General features: G+C 48.1%; 1 protein-coding gene across 7 annotated transcripts in view; it reads left to right on the forward strand.

The window, feature by feature from the left end:
* The window catches only part of ACTR3B (actin related protein 3B), a 93172-nt gene that overhangs the window by 45168 nt on the left and 31192 nt on the right, over positions 1-16812 (forward strand). For all 7 annotated transcript variants that reach the window (XR_009494297.1, XM_005205980.5, XM_005205978.5 and 4 more), the window contains 5 exons: positions 580-675; positions 1581-1688; positions 5142-5285; positions 8123-8296; positions 9716-9808. Coding sequence is in view for 6 of the 7 variants with exons in the window: in XM_005205980.5 (XP_005206037.1) it covers positions 580-675; positions 1581-1688; positions 5142-5285; positions 8123-8296; positions 9716-9808 (615 nt within the window). In the remaining variant the exon portion in view is untranslated. The remainder of the gene's footprint in view (positions 1-579; positions 676-1580; positions 1689-5141; positions 5286-8122; positions 8297-9715; positions 9809-16812) is intronic.

A 16812-nucleotide genomic window follows, 5' to 3' on the forward strand; every position in this document is an offset into this window, starting at 1 on the left:
GTGCTCTCACAGCAGCTGGGGCTTGGGGAGGGAGGCTTCTCAGCTCTTCTCTGCTCAGACTGGTCTTGTTCCACGCCGGGGCGCCCTGCTTCAGCTCTTCTCGGAGACCCGCGTGGCTGGCCTGCCATCTGGAGTCACCGGTCCTTCCCCTTCTTGGTGTCCTCTCTTGTCCCGGGGGACGGGGGGGTGTTACTGCCCTTGGCAGCTCGCCGCAGGTCTCCTCAGCTTCAGGGTGTGTGGGTGTTGCATTATCGAAGGTAGAGTTTCCTTTTCTGTGTCTGGTTCTTGTTTTGGGGGTGGCTAGTAAGAGCAGAAGTGTTTAGAGAGGTCCTTGCTCTACTGTGTCAAAGCTCCTAAGACATTAGGAGCTGTAAGACCATTTCTTTCTTTTTTTTTTTTTTTAGACCATTTCTTAAAGTACTGATTTCTTTAGAGTACTCCCTGAGTGTGCCCTACCTGTGAAATTAAGAAATGGTACAGCAGCCTAGTTATCATGCTTTTAGGGTAACTCTTTTATGATTCTGTTGTAGTGACATGAAATTTGAGTGAACGCTACATACAGTGAATGTTTTCTTACAGACAGAACCGCCACTGAATACACCAGAAAATCGAGAGTATCTCGCAGAAATTATGTTTGAATCATTTAATGTCCCAGGACTCTACATTGCAGTTCAGGTAAAAGCAGAGTGATTTTTATGATTCTTAAATATCCTTGGCTGTCTCATAGTGGAAGGTGATCCTAAAGGCTCCTGTTGTGAGACTGCTGTGTGTTCTTCCTTTTCTGCACCCTCCACACACACACACACACACACACACACACACACACACACACACTCTATTTGGGTTTGAACTCAAATGCTGTCTGAACATGTTCTGTGATCTGTGTTTTTACTGCTGGTATGGAGCTGTCCAGCTTTTGTCTTTTCACATACATGAGCATCTAAGGTATTTGGGTGACAGGCTTGAGACAATGGTTCTTTTTTGGCTTCTTTCCCTTCTGATCATAAAAAAGAAAAGATGCTATAGAATCTGTTGAAAAACAGAACAAAACTCTCTAGAGAACAAAAATCCCTTTGGGATTTGGGCTCCATGAGCTTGTAGAAGCTAATTGTTCTGAATGTGGGGTTTTTGTTGGTTTTGGTTGTTGTTATTTATCTGCTACTCTATATAAAGGAACTGAGATTTTTGGGCATAAATTTTTAAAAAGTATCTCCCAAAATATTTTCTGCATACTCTGGTCCTTCACTTCTAAGAAAAAGGAGGAGGAGGAGTTACATAGAAAATTAATCTGGGAGATAGCAAATGCCATGACCTCTGGTGGTTCTTACCAGCTTTTCTTTGCAAGACTCTGGTTTATTTTGCGGAAAGCTTGACTTCTTAGGTGAAGCTTACAGAATTTGCATGTTAGTCCCCCATGGGACTGGGATTTGAATTCTTGGGGGAAGATGGAGGGTGGGGAAGGGAAGAAGTTACTCAGACTTGTTGAGTAAGAGAAGGCTTGACTGAACCTGAGAACCCTCAGGTGAAGGCCTTGGGAAGAGTCTCCCCGAAGGCTCATGGTCTCCGTGTCTCCCGTGCAGGCAGTGCTGGCTCTGGCCGCCTCGTGGACATCGCGCCAGGTGGGCGAACGCACGTTAACGGGGATCGTCATCGACAGCGGGGACGGGGTCACCCACGCCATCCCAGTGGTAAGCGGCATCTTCAGGGCCTCACTCTGTGGGCCTCACCTGATCAGAGGTGAGGGAAGAGACGAAGGGAAAACACCCTTCTGGAGTTAAGACACCACTTTAGAGGACATGGCTGTACTCAGCCAAGGTAGCAGGAGTTTCACACCCAGGAGTGTGAGAAAGAAGACAGTGGCCCGTGTCCATGGTGCTGGCAGTTTGGGATCTGCAGTGGGAGGTTCCTGCAGTCAGAGTATCAGCAGTGGTTTGGGGTCTCCTGGGTTCCGCGTGATCCCACGGTACATCACCAGGGGGTTTTCCTGGCTCACGTTCTGAGCTGTCCGCTTGGGTATCAGTAGCTCAGGATGACCTCTTTGGTGTGTCACAAGAGGTGGGTAGCTTGACCCAGCTCCTGCTTTAGAGGAATCACGTCTTGCTTCTTATTTAAGAGCCAAGAAAGGGAGATGCCCTGGTGGCTCAGATGGTAAAGAATCTGCCTGCAATGCAGGAGACCGAGGTTTGATCCCTAGGTTGGAAAGATTCCCTGGAGAATAGAATGGCACCACGCTCCAGTATTCTTGCTTGGAGAATCCCACAGACAGAGGAGCTATAGTCCATAGAGTTGCAGAGTTGGACATGACTGATTTTCACTTTCAAGGGATGATTGTTTATTTTGGCCTGCAGAATACTCTGCAATGTCAGTTTTTGGTTTTAAATTTCAAAGTGTTAGAGAAGTGATTTCTTAATTCAGGCTTCAAGAGAACACTATCTGTTTTTTCTTTCAGTCCAGTGGATTATTTAAATTAATTATTTGAAAGTGAAAGTCACTCAGTCGTGTCCAACTGTTGACCCCGTGGACTACACAGTCCATAGGATTCTCTAGGCCAGAATACTGGAGTGGCTATCTGTTCCCTTCTCCAAGGGGGATCTTCCCAACCCAGGGATTGAGCCCAGGTCTCCCGCATTGCAGGTGGATTCTTTACCAGCTGAGCCACCAGGGAAGCACATTATTTGGTTTGCTCTTTTAAAGATGAATTGAAGCTGCCTGCAGGGGGCGCACAATGGACAGTCAGACCCGCTCTGATTCCTCATCTTCCTCCTGCAGACTCAGATTCAACCCTGTTACTAGTTATCAATGGATACTGCAAGTGTGTTTTTTGCATACATGGGTGCGTGTGTGTGTCTTTTAAAAGTGCAAACTGGTGGTTTTTTTTTAAAAGCAATTCATTTACTTTAATTGAAAAAATAGTCACCATTTCATTTCAGGCATTTGAGAAGTGATATACTAATATGCTAAAGCTTTAATTCCTGGAAGGCCAGCGTTCACTGCAGGGCAAGGTTCCCGTGTCCACAGTCCACAGTCAGGAGGATACAGCCACATTCCTCCCGCCTGCCCCCCTGCCAGTGTGCCCTGAGCCCCGGGGGGGTGAGGAGAGACGGGGCAGAGCCTTCTCCGTGCCGGCAGAGCACCCTCCGCTGGGCCCTGAGCCCTCCCCACTCTTGAGGGCCATGACCAGTGTTGGAGACCCTCGAGGTTACTGCTGAGGGCTGGCCTCCGCGTTGAGGTCATGCCCTCAGAGACAGGGCAGACCTGGGTCTGGACGGTGCCCTGCTTTTTGCCTCCCTCTGGCATCTGGTTGAGGAGAAGAAAAGAAAACTTCTACATGGTGTTCAGGCCCACAGAGAAAGCTGTTGTTCAGCTTTTTATCTGTTTCTTATTTCCAGTATTTTCCTGATTATAAAAATTACATTTGTTGAACAAAATTTGGACAGATAGAGAAGGGAAAAAAAAAAAAAGACCTGTAGTACCCACTCAGAGGACTGCATTATGCTTTTGGTTATGTATCTTTCTAAGCTCTTAAACACACGTGCATATATTTTAAGCAGAATTAGAATATTCTGTGTCTGATTTTGTATTCTGACTGTACAGTGTAATCCTAAATTTATATTTTGCATATTGGTTTATCCCTAGTGTATGGTTAAATATTCTGTGTAAAAAATAGTTACTACATAATAGCCCATCCTCTGGGTATAGCATCACTCATTTATTTTCCTGTTGTTGGTTTTGTGGGCCGTTTTAATATATTTAATGCTGCAATGAAGCTGATTGAACACTGGTTGAATTCATTTTAGAAAGTGTTATATATAAAGCATAGATGGTAAAGAATCTGCCTGCAGTGTGGGAGACCTGGGTTTGATCCCTGTGTCAGGAAGATCCCTTGGAGAAGGGAATGGCAACCCACTCCAGTATTCTTGCCTGGAGAATTCTGTGGACAGAGGAGCCTGGTGGGTTACAAAGACGGAGTGACTAACACAAGACATAGAATATAAAAATTGTGAGTGGTTTGTGTCAGAGAGAGCTCATATTCTTATGAGTGTTTATGTTTCTCTTTATTATTTTAATAATTTGTTCATATCTTTTATCTCGATCTTAAAATATTTAATAAATGGCTTGGACTCTTTGGGAAGGCCACAGCTTCTCTGCTAGATGGAGTTACGTCAGAAGAAACCTCAAGAGGAACTCAGGGACTTGTTCCTGCAACTTAACTGGTGATGGCGTCTGTGCTTACAGCTGTTAGGACTGACACGCTGTGACACGGAGCCGCCTCTGTCCGCTCTGTCCCAGGGGCTCGTGGCCCAGGAGACAGGGCTTCACGGGAGACTGAGGGTCCCTTCTGCACTCGAGGAAGCTGGCCTCGCTGACCGTCAGCTCCCTGGAGCGAGCTAGAGGCGCCCAGCCTGGCTTCTGTGGTGGCTGTGCCCGCAGGGCAGTGGGCGGGGGCGCCAGGCTGCAGCTCCTTGCTGGCACCGGCGGAGGACGGCCCAGCCCCTCCCAGCATGGTCCCCCGCGGCGGAGCGCTCAGGGGGGCTGACCAGTCATCCCTGAGCAGTGCCACTCACTGCATGGTGGAGGGCACCACTTCCTGGGCGCTTACTACCTGCCCGGGACTGGCTGGGTGCTGGACTTACCCATGAAGGCTGTGTCACCAACATCCGCCCCATGTGCCCCACGTTATGGATGAGGGCACCGAGGCTGAAACGTGTCACCAGCGTCCGCGGCCCCTCAGCCCATGCCTGTGGAACCAGACCGAGTCCAGGTTGCTGGCATCTGCGTCCTGCCTGCTAACCAGATTGCTGAATTTTCACGACAGGTCCACTTCTCGTTGCTGTAACACTTATAAATAAAACTTTTTCCTTTTCGTTAGAGGAACAAAAGGAGGATTCATCCGTTGTTCTGACTGGCAGCCATACTTTTTGGAAATGAACTGTCTTACAGGGTTTTCTCTTCACATTCTTGAAAACATCAGGTTCTACTGATGGAACCGCACTTGGCTCCAGGCCTGAGTGAGCCCTCCGCAGACAGTGTGGCTGAGGGAAACCCCGTGGTGCTGCGCGGGCAGGGCCGACTCAGCCCGGGAGCCCGTGCCTCCTGGACTTGCTCACAGGCCTCCCCTGGTCTTTTCCCTCCTTCCCTAGGCAGAAGGCTACGTGATTGGAAGCTGCATCAAGCACATCCCGATTGCAGGGCGGGACATCACCTATTTCATCCAGCAGCTGCTGCGGGAGCGGGAGGCGGGGATCCCCCCGGAGCAGTCTCTGGAGACCGCCAAAGCCATCAAGGTAGAGACAGGCGGGGGCAGGCTGGTCTGCCCGGAGAGAAATGGTGTTTGGAGGGTTCCCTTGCTGCCATCCCCCCCGCCCCCCGCTTCATCTTCCTTCCTCCTCCCTCCCCAAGAGAACGTGGGTCTCTATCCGTTTATGCTTGCGGGGGTTCCTGCTGTTAATGAGGGCAGCTTGGTGGCCAGGGTTGAGCACCGGACCCAGGCCAGCATCATTTCAAGAAGCCTAATTAGGTTAGAACTTCAGTTAGCTGAGCGTGTCTGCCTCCCCTCCCTCCAAGTTCATCTCTAGCTTAGGGAGCAGCAGCAGTGATGTCAGGGGTCTGGTGAAGTCAGCCAGCGTTCAGACGCATTTCCAGCACCTGTAGAGTGTGGTTCTGAGCCCTGTGAATTACAGCTCAGAGTAATGCTGTTCCAGGGTGGGGTCATTGATCGGCGCCCCCCACCCCGCCCTCTGTCGTTTCTAGACTGTAATGACCATGCTGGAAAGGTTTCAGGGGCTTTAAGATCAAATCAGTAAGATGAGAAGAAAAACGTCCTACCGGGCCTTTCTAAAAGTGCCTGCTTGACCAGGCCCATCAGTCTGGTCTTTGTGTTTCTCTGTATCTAGCAGCTGACAGACCCTTTTTAAAGAAGCTTTCTTTCCAGGTTGAAAATCAGGACAAATAACTGAAAATCAGGACAAATCACTAGAAATCAGGACAAATTACCGTTTTTTATTAGAGCCAAAATGCAAGAGAGTCTTCATAATACAAGGGTGATTATTATACAGATGAAGAGCAAGGGTTTTGTTTATGGAGAAGCATTTAAGTGTGGGGGTGACACGGGGCCTTGGGCGTCTCCCCTTCTCATAGAGCACACAGCATCTGAACCTCAGGGAGTTTAACCTCCCCTGCCTGTCCCCAACTAAGCACCCAGTAAGGGGCTTGAAGGGAGCAAGGGGGCACTCCCTTTTTTCCCCCCGCCCTCGGTGAGCACAGGTGTTCTGGGGCCGGGGCTTCTGCGAGGAGGGGCCCCCGCTACCCTGGGTGTCCAGGACAGGAGCTTCCAGGGAGGAGGCGCCTCAGAGCCGAAATTGCAGCCCCGGCCCGACCCCAGATCCACCCTCTCTCCTGGGAAGGTCACGGAAGCGTCCTTTAGACTGAAACCTCCCCCATCTGCCCTCCCTTCGCCTTTCTTCTTGTCCCTTCCCCGCCCCCTCTGTCATGCACGTGACCAGCCCTCGGGGTGGACGTGGGGGAGCGGAGCCCTGAGCGGTGACTGGGGGGCTGCTTTCCGGGTCCCCGTGGTGGCCTTTCCTTGTCGCGGGCCCTCTGGGGCCCGGTGCTGACCCTGACCCTGGATCTGGTGCGTTCAGGACGCACAGCGTGTGGCTCAGCTGTGAAGTGGGGCTGAGAGAGACCCCTGTCCCTCTAGCCAGCTGCCTGGCCTGTGGTTAGTCCTCCACTCACTCCTTCCTGAGACCGGGGCGGGGGCGTCCTGGAAAGGTGGTGGAGCCCCTGCACCCCACAGGGGTGGTCTCCGCAGGCCTGAGGCTGGTGGGCCTGGCACTCACGGTCCTGGCAGCAGGGGTTCAGAGCTTAGTGCAGACACGGCTGCGCCCCATCCAGCATCACTGAGGTGTTCATGCCGTCACTTAGACCAGTTGAGATGCCCTAAGAACTCAGCAGGCCTCCAGGGCAGCGGCACACTTCTGTCTGCAGTCTGCAGACTTGCAGTCGTATGGACTCACTCTGATGTTAACGAGCACAGTGTTGTGGAGCTTATAATTTGACAGAGTATATCAAGGATGGCAATAGGATCTGTTTCAGGGATTCTAGGACACTTCAAACTTATTATCGTGAAACCACCTTCAGTTCAGTTCAGTCTCTCAGTCGTGTCTGACTCTTTGCGACTCCATGGACTGCAGCACGCCAGGCCTCCCTGTCTATCACCAACTCCTGAGGCCCTAAGATGTGCGGTGAGCATGAGTTCTGTGCCTGGTGTTGAACACAGCCTACGTTGCCCACAGGAAGCTTATTTCAGGATCTGGTAACCAAGAGCCACCTGCTTCTCTGCTGAGGTCAGCTCTCAGGACAGGTGGTTGACCAGAGATCCCCAGGGGAGCATCACCAGACGCCAAGGAGACACTGGGCACGTCTCAGGCTGGTGCTGGTGCCTGGGTGAAAACCAGGAGCAGGTTCTCAGGCTGCGGTGCGTGGCCACTCTGTCCTGCCCATTGGCCTCTTGTCCGTGGCGCCTGGCACCTTGTAGCGTGCCGTGTCGTCTGCTTCTTCGTCACGTCGTTGCTTCCTCTCCTGACTCCGTGCTGGAGTGTGTGCTCCAGCGGGCAGGGGTGTGTGTTTTCTTGTGAGTCCTGTGTGTCCACGTTGTAGAGCTGGTGGCTGTGCCGTGTCAGACTGCACAGCAGGTTCACGACCCGTGATCAGCCGTGTTCGGTATCAGGGTGAAGTCGGCCGTGTTCAGTGTGGGGCTGCAGTGCAGGTCTGCTGGCCTGGGTGGACGGCTGTGAGTGCCTGGGCAGGCGCCGCGTGGGGCCCCACGAGGAATAAGGAGACGGGAGATGGAGACAAGATACCTAGTACATGCTGTCAGTACTTCAGCTGATAAGCAGCAGAATATGACAGGGGAGGGCTGAGATGAATAGCCGAGCTGCAAAGCAAGCAGGTTCACTCATAGTCTGGAGCAGAGTCATGAAAAGTCTGTGAGGCCGGACCGCGTCCGCACTGGAGTTGTGATGAGCGGGCAGGACTGGTTTCGGGGTGTCCAGGGCTGGGGGTCACTGGGTCTCGGTCAGAGGCAGACTCTGGTGACTTCGCTGTGTGTGTGTGTCTGCAGGAGAAATACTGCTACATCTGCCCTGATATAGTCAAGGAGTTCGCCAAGTACGACGTGGATCCTCGGAAGTGGATCAAACAGTACACGGGGGTCAATGCCATCAACCAGAAGAAGTTCGTCATAGATGTTGGCTACGAAAGGTTCCTGGGCCCTGAGATTTTCTTTCACCCGGAGGTAAAGAGGCGGGCTTTCTGAGAGCAAAGTCCGTCGTGTGTGGTGGAGCGATGCTGCCCCCTGGTGTATGTAGGCAGCAGTCCTCGGGCCGCCTTCCCGTAAGGACCGCCGGGCGCCTGCTGTACCCTCTGCAGCTGTTACAGCGCCGTGTGTTATAGCACCTGCTTGACTGTTGCCCTTTTTAGACCTGGCTCTCTGTTGAAAAAACAGGTAACAAGTGATTAGGAAGATGCTTTAAGAGCAACAGAAGATAATGGAATGGTGTTGCTCTCATAGTAACGAGAAAACTAGTTAACCCCCGCAGACCATCAGTGTGGGCGTAGGAGGGCACGTGACCTTTCCATTCTTTGTGACGGTCTGTCCCAACTCCAGTTTTGAACCCCGTGTTTCCTGCTGCAAATTAAAATTAGTTAGAGCTCCTGTCTGAGCAGCAGCCTTTCCGTCAGACAGGCTTTAAGAATTACAGGCCTCATTGTGTTAACTATAGTCACAAAGAGTTATTATTAACTCTTACAGATACAGTAATGAAGAGACGACATTTTAAGATTTAATAAAATGGGTTGTATTCGTATTTTGGTTTGTTTTTCTAATTCAGTTTGTTTTGGTAGGTAGGTTACACGCTGCCACCTGTTTCCACTGTGTGTCACCTTTCGTGCAGGCAGATGGCTCACAGTGTCACCTCACCACAGTCTTAACACTCATTCGTGCCCTTTGATATCATAGATTTAAAACAGACACAAAACTGACCATGACCAGTGAACAGCTGGTGAGCACCTGGATGTTACTTTCTTGAGTTCATTAAAGGTGTCCTTGATTTTTAAAGCATAGTTCAAATGTTTAAAATTGAATTCTTTTACACTTTACCTTATTTGACTTACAGAACTGAATCGAAGACTGTTTACTCAGTGACGTGACCGTTACCATATTGTTTCATTGGAAAGCCACCCCTTCCAGCCGTCCCCCTTGCACCTCCGCCAGGCTTCTGGCTCAGGTTTCCAGTGTGATTGTTCATTGGCTGTGTTTTCTCTTGTATCCTGGGCTAATTTTTACATGACATTAATACTCATAAGTGATACACTTGTTCTTACTCACGGTGTTTCCATAACATCACACACATGTGACTTACAGTCTTGGACTGAAGGACTCCTGGTGTCTCCTGACGCAGGAGACACCTGCGTGCTCTTGGCTCCTATGTGATGTTTTCCCCTCACTGAGCCCACACGTGTCGCCGGGACGTGTCACCATCAGTCACCCCATGCACACTCACTTGGGTTCGTTTGACATACCAATATTTGACGTGGTCATTCTAGCCTGATGGTTTTAAAAGTTACAGTACATACTGTATTTATTACAGTCACTTTAAAAAAAAGTTATTGAGAGAAGTATGTAATGTTTCTTTTATGTTTGTACAAAATTCAGTTTGCCAACCCAGATTTCATGGAGTCCATCTCGGAGGTTGTTGATGAAGTCATACAGAACTGCCCCATCGACGTTCGTCGTCCGCTGTATAAGGTATCAGCCGCCTGGGGAGGTGCTTGGGTTTCATCCCACAGCCTAAGGCCCAGCATTCTTAGAAGAACAGGTTCTTAACATCAGTGTGCAGACGTTCCTGTCTCACCGTGGTCTTGTAGGATTTGTTAAAGGCCAGCATACTGGTGAAATGTTTTTCTTGGAGTGGCAATGACATAAATGTTTGGAAATAGGACTCAGTTAACCGGAAGTTTTTAAGTCTTCTTGTATCTTTATTCTTATCTGGCCAGCTGTATTTTAAATTGGACAATTTTAACCCTGCATAGTGACCGATAGCCTTATATAACTATAACTATATAACTATATAACTTCCCCGCCTGCTCTCCCTGAATTCGCTGGTCTTGCTTCACGCATGTTTAGGTTTGTCCCACATGTGCTGTTGCCAGAAAGAAGTTAGATCCTAACTGAAGCGTCGGGTGGGAATGCCCATGTGATAATGTTTTCCAGAATTCTGTGTGACCAGGGAGCTTTGAAACCTGAGATGAGAAAAGACTAGTCTGTGTAATTACTGGATAAAAGGAGATGTTGCTGACAGCTGGATATTGAGAGCAGGAAGTGGCGGTCAGCTGGCCTTCCTTCACCTGTGGTTGCCCTCTGCCTCATGCTCTAGGCCCGCAGCCTCTGCCGAGTCTTGCCTTCTCAGCTCGGGGGGCTGAGCTTAGAGGAGACCATCAGGCCCGGGAGTGAGGGCGTACACAGCAGAGTACTGTGTAGTCTTCAAAAAGAATGAGGTGAATCAGTGTAAATTCAGATGAAAAGACGTTATAGTATATGTTAAGTGAAAAGGGAAATCGTAAAATTTATATATACTATTATTTAATTTAAAATGTAGTTTGTGTATGTATATATACATACATCAGATCAGATCAGATCAGAGTCACTCAGTCGTGTCCGACTCTTTGCGACCCCATGAATCGCAGCACGCCAGGCCTCCCTGTCCATCACCAACTCCCGGAGTTCACTCAGACTCACATCCATCGAGTCAGTGATGCCATCCAGCCATCTCATCCTCTGTCCTCCCCTTCTCCTCCTGCCCCCAATCCCTCCCAGCATCAGAGTCTTTTCCAATGAGTCAACTCTTCGCATGAGGTGGCCAAAGTACTGGATTTTCAGCTTCAGCATCAGTCCTTTCAATGAACACCCAGGACTGATCTCCTTCAGAATGGACTGGTTGGATCTCCTTGCAGTCCAAGGGACTCTCAAGAGTCTTCTCCAACACCATAGTTCAAAAGCATCAATTCTTCAGCACTCAGCCTTCTTCACAGTCCAACTCTCACATCTATACATGACCACAGGAAAAACCATAGCCTTGACTAGACGAACCTTTGTTGGCCAAGTAATGTCTCTGCTTTTGAATATGCTATCTAGGTTGGTCATAACTTTCCTTCCAAGGAGTAAGCATCTTTTAATTTCATGGCTGCAGTCACCATCTGTAGTGATTTTGGAGCCCAGAAAAATAAAGTCTGACACTGTTTCCACTGTTTCCCCATCTATTTCCCATGAAGTGATGGGACCAGATGCCATGATCTTCTTTTTCTGAATGTTGAGCTTTAAGCCAACTTTTTCACTCTCCACTTTCCCAGTATGCTACTGGAGATCAGTGGAGAAATAACTCCAGAAAGAATGAAGAGATGGAGCCAAAGCAAAAACAATACCCAGCTGTGGATGTGACTGGTGATAGAAGCAAGGTCCGATGCTGTAAAGAGCAATATTGCATAGGAACCTGGAATGTCAGGTCCATGAATCAAGGCAAATTGGAAGTGGTTAAACAAGAGATGGCAAGAGTGAATGTCAACATTCTAGGAATCAGCGAACTGAAATGGACTGGAATGAGTGAATTTAACTCAGATGACCATTATATCTACTACTGCGGGCAGGAATCCCTCAGAAGAAATGGAGTGGTCACCATGGTCAACAAAAGAGTCCGAAATGCAGTACTTGGATGCAATCTCAAAAATGACAGAATGATCTCTGTTCGTTTCCAAGGCAAACCATTCAATATACATACATACATACATATATATTTGAAAATGTTTTGAATGATATATGCCAGACTTAAAATATCTTTGGGGTTGGGAGATGGATAACTTTTACTTTCTACTTTTTGTGTTTTAAAATTGTTTGAAATTTTATAGTTAAATATTATTTTTATTATTTCCTATGTAGGAACATTCTCCTATGTAGACAGCTTTTTATGGGTGAAAACAAATTATAATTTTATTTTTATTGTTCAGTTCAGTTGCTCAGGCATGTCTGTTTTTGACCCCATGGACTGCAGCATACCAGGCTTCCCTGTCCATCACCAACTCCCAGAGCTTGCTCAAACTCATGTCCATTGAGTCGGTGATACCATCCAACCATCTCATCCTCTGTTGTCCCCTTCTCCTCCTGCCTTCAGTCTTTCCCAGCATTAGGGTCTTTTCCAATGAGTCATTTCTTCGCATCAGGTGGCCAGAGTACTGGAGCTTCAGCTTCAGCATCAGTCCTTCCAATGAATATTCAGGACTGATTTCCTTTAGGATTGACTGGTTTGATCTTGCAGTCTAAGGGACTGTCAAGAGTCTTCTCCAACACCACAGTTCAAAAGCATCAATACTTCAGTGGTCAGCTTTCTTTATGGTCCAACTCACATCCATGCATGACTATTGGAAAAACCATAGCTTTGACTAGATGGACCTTTGTCAGCAAGATAGTATCTCTGCTTTTTAATATGCTATCTAGGTTGGTCATAGCTTTTCTTCCGAGGAGCAAGCATCTTTTAATTTCATGACTGCAGTCACCATCTACAGTAATTTTGCAAGAAAATAAAGTCTGCAAGAAAACAAAGTCTCTCACTGTTTCCATTGTTTCCCCATCTATTTGCCATGAAGTGATGGGACCGGATACCATGATGTTCATTTTTTGAATGTTGAGCTTTACGCCAGCTTTTTCACTCTCCTCTTTCACTTTCATTAAGAGGCTCTTTAGTTCCTCTTCACTTTCTGCCATAAGGGTGATGTCATCCGCGTATCTGAGGTTATTGATATTTCTCCCGGCAATCTTGATTTCAGCTTGTGCTTCATCCAGCCCAGCATTCCACATGATGTACAAGGTGACAATATACCGTCTTGACATACTCCTTTCCCAACTTGGAACCAGTCCACTGTTCCATGTCTAGTTCTAACTGTTGCTTCTTGACCTGCATACAGATTTCTCAGGAGGCAGAACAATTACACCAAAGAAAGTCTCAGACCTACAAAAGATTTTCCAACCTGGAGATCTGGCAAAGGGACTGAGAACCCCAGGGAATTTGACTTTAGAGGCCAGTGGGATTTGATTTTTACTGTTACATGTGCTTAATTAAACATCTCTCTCCTCCAATAAAATGTGCAAGAAAGGGAAACTAGAGACAGAGGAGAGTATTAAAGCTTAGTAAAATTCATGCCTTGTTCTCTTTACTTCTTAAATCTCAGCTGACATTGGCTGTATCTTCATGTCCGTGAAAGCACGGAACAGGTGTGCTCTCTTTAGTCTTCGTTTCATTGTAATGGAGATGAAACTTGTGCCAGTGGCTACGAAGGTTCAGGATGGGGTGAGATTTTTTTCTTTAGACCGTTGAGTTCACTTTCAGTGAAATTACAGGAAGTAGAGATGGCCTGGTAGCCTGAGCTCCTTCCTTACTTAATAGAGGACTGCCCTGGGCCCCAGAATAGACGGACCCAGGTTAAATGGAGCAAATTGGTCTTGGACTTGTAGTTATAAAATCCTGGCTGTATTTCCTGAGTTGCACAGCATGTCTTGTAGCTTATTTATTTTATGCAGAATAGTTTGTATCTCTCAATCCCCTGCCCCTGTCTTGCCTCTTCCCGATCCAACTGGTAACCACTGATTGTTCTCTATGAAGAGTGAAAGTGGAAGTTGCTTAGTTGTGTCCGACTCTTTGGGACCCCATGCACTACACAGTCCATGGACTTCTCCAGGCCGAATACTGGAGTGGGTAGCCTTTCCCTTCTCCAGGGGATCTTCCCAACCCAGGGGTTGAACCCAGGTGTCCCGCATTGCAGGCAGATTTTTTATCAGTTTAGCCACCAGGGAAGCAGATTGTTTCTATAACTGTGTCTTATTTCTTGTTATGTTCATTAGTTTTTTATATTCCATCTATGTGATTTCATACAGTATTGTTTTTTTCTGCCTTATCCCTCTAGCCTATTGCCCTCCAAGTCCATCCATGTTGCTGCAAATGGCATTATTTCATTCATTTTATGGCTCGGTAACATTTCATTGTATATATGTACCACATCTTTATCCATTCATCTGTTGATGGACACTTAGATTGCTTCCACGTCTTGGCAATTGTAAATAAAGTTGCCATGAACATAGGTGTGCTTGTATCTTTTGAGTTAGTACGGTTGTCAGGCTTCTCTATCCCTGAGACCTATGGCCCCCACCGGCCACTGCTCTGCCCGTCACCTCTGGAGGCTGTCACCCCAGGTTACAGGCTCTCGGGTAGGCAGCCTTGTTCTTCGGATTCACTCTGTACTTGTGGTCCCGCTTCCTGTCGTCAGCTCCTCCTTGTGAGCGTGGACATGAGCATGCTGTGGCCAGAACCTTCAACCATGACGTCTGTGTTCATGAAATGCAAGGATGTACGGTTGGTGGGATTTTACGAGTAACTCTAAAGCCCTCTTCTGGTTAGAGACATGCTACATACAAGTGCTTCTGCAGAACACACGGATATCATGCTCTAGAGAGCTGAGTGGGCATGTCTTTGGGATCATGTCTTTCCTCTCCAGTCTTACTGTCATTCTCTTGTTTGTTTCTGATGCTTCTTCCTGCTTGCTGGGCCCACTCTTGTCAGTGTCTCAGGCACCTGCCATGGGGCTTCCAAAATGCTCAGTAAACCACCCAGGAAGTAGGAAGCAGGTTCACACCCACACAAGCTCATGACTGCTGTCTGCTGAGCCCTGATGGGTTACCCACTCAGGCATGAGGCCCTGCAGGAGGCTGGGCTCCTGACTTCTGCTTTCGTGCCTGGTCCCTCCAGTCCCCACAAGCTGAGATGGGCAGTTCTGGTGGCAGAGAGGGTTATAGGGGAACCTGCAGGGAAGGCTCTGAGGCAGCTCCCTGGGGCCCTGAGGCCTGCCCTTAGCTTCAGAGCAGGGTGTCTCCCCTTTGCCTCATCTGCTTCAAGGCACCGCCTGGACCAGGAGGGTCAGGATTTCTTGTGTTTCCCAGGCCCAGTCGCAGAAACTAGGTGGAGTGTATTATGGTGAAGTGAGCAGAAGGCTTATTGTAGGCCCTACTGAAAACACCCGAGACCTCCTCGAGCCTTGAGTTAACATGTTCCTCAGGCTAGTAGGCAAGAAAAAGAAGTTGGTGGAAAATACGATGTACCTTTGAAAACTGAGAATCTTAAAAAAAGCCAAACAATTGTTTTAGACAAAAGGAGGAGTCTTAATCTTAATTTTTTTTTGTCTGGCCTGAAGATAAGAAGGTTATTCATGGTACTTTCCTGATGGTCCAGTGGGTAAGAATCTGCCTGCCAATGCAAGGGACATGGGTTCAATCCCTGGTCCAAGAAGATTCCACGTGCCACAGAGCAACTAAGCCCATGCACCACAACTACTGAGCCTGCGAGCCTCAACTACTGAATCCTTGCTCCACAGCAAGGGAAGCCACCGCGGTGAGAAGCCCACACACTGCAATGAAGACTAGCCTCTGCTGGCTGCAACCAGAGAAAGCCTGTGCAAAGAAGAAAAATTTAAAAATTAATTTTTTAAAAGGGGTATTCACACGCCGCCTTTTTCTGTTTAGTCTCTAAGTGTGATGGAAGTTGGGTCTGGAGAGGACTAGCATGTGAGAGCTGACTCTTGGCCTGTGACTTCCCCACGAGGCCAAGTCATTCCAGGCAGCAGATGCTGCTGGAAACAAGATGTTTTTGGCCCTGGCTGTCTGTGGGCTTCATCCCAGGAGCAGTAAAGTACATAGATGTCTGGGTCTCACCCTGAGATTCTGATATAATTTTCTGGGCATCTGGATTTTAAAAGCTTCCCAGATTTTGATGTGCAGCTGAACTGAGAACCATTGTTAGCAGCTAGTCACTCTGAGGTTTTCTCAACCTGTAGGGAGCTGTTGGCATGGAGATCTCTTCAGGGACAAGTGAAGAAGTGAAGTGAAAGTCACTCAGTCATGTCCGACTCTGCGACCCCACGGACTATACAGTCCATGGACTTCTCCAGGCCAGAATACTGGAGTGGGTAGCCTTTCCCTTCTCCAGGGGATCTTCCCAACCCAGGGATCGAACCCATATCTCCTGCATTGCAGGCGGATTCTTTACCAGCTGAGCCAAGAGCGGAACCCAAATACTGCAATCCCAGCAAAACATGCAGCTATTTTGTGCCTACAGTTTAGAGAGGAAGCTGGCTAAGGTACACAGGATGGTGGGCAGGGGGCGCTGTGAATCTGTCAAGCTGGATGAAGAATAAGGATAGAGCCTCTAGCACAAAATACACTTCATGTTACAGGAGTGGAACTTTTGTTATTTTTAATCCCATATAAGATATTCAGTGGACTTTACTATTAATACAGACTTTGTGTTTCTACTTAAAAAGGTGACAGGCTCTGGCTAGTGTATATGATGATGTTGGCCAGGATGTTTCTTACTGGCATAAAGACAGGGCCTGTCCTATAGAGATAATTATGACTGAGACTTTTTATTTAACATCATGGAATAGACATTTATGTAGCAAAGTAAGGACCTGTTGAAAAGGCCAGTCCACTACAGGGGTTTCAACAAGCAGATGAGTGAAAGGTGTGTTGTGCAGATTGGGGTCCGTGGCCTTTGAGCAAGTCAGCGGACAGCACTATGAAAACACAGGAAAACGTAGACTCTGCGGATGAGCAGAGATGACTATTTCCAGATTAAAATGCATTTAGAAAATTTGAGAAGTAGCCCTGGCCTGACAGCTCAGCTGGTAAAGAATCCGCCTGCAATGTGAGAGACCTGG

Source organism: Bos taurus, chromosome 4, assembly GCF_002263795.3.
Source record: "Bos taurus isolate L1 Dominette 01449 registration number 42190680 breed Hereford chromosome 4, ARS-UCD2.0, whole genome shotgun sequence".
Classification (NCBI taxonomy): domain Eukaryota; kingdom Metazoa; phylum Chordata; class Mammalia; order Artiodactyla; family Bovidae; genus Bos; species Bos taurus.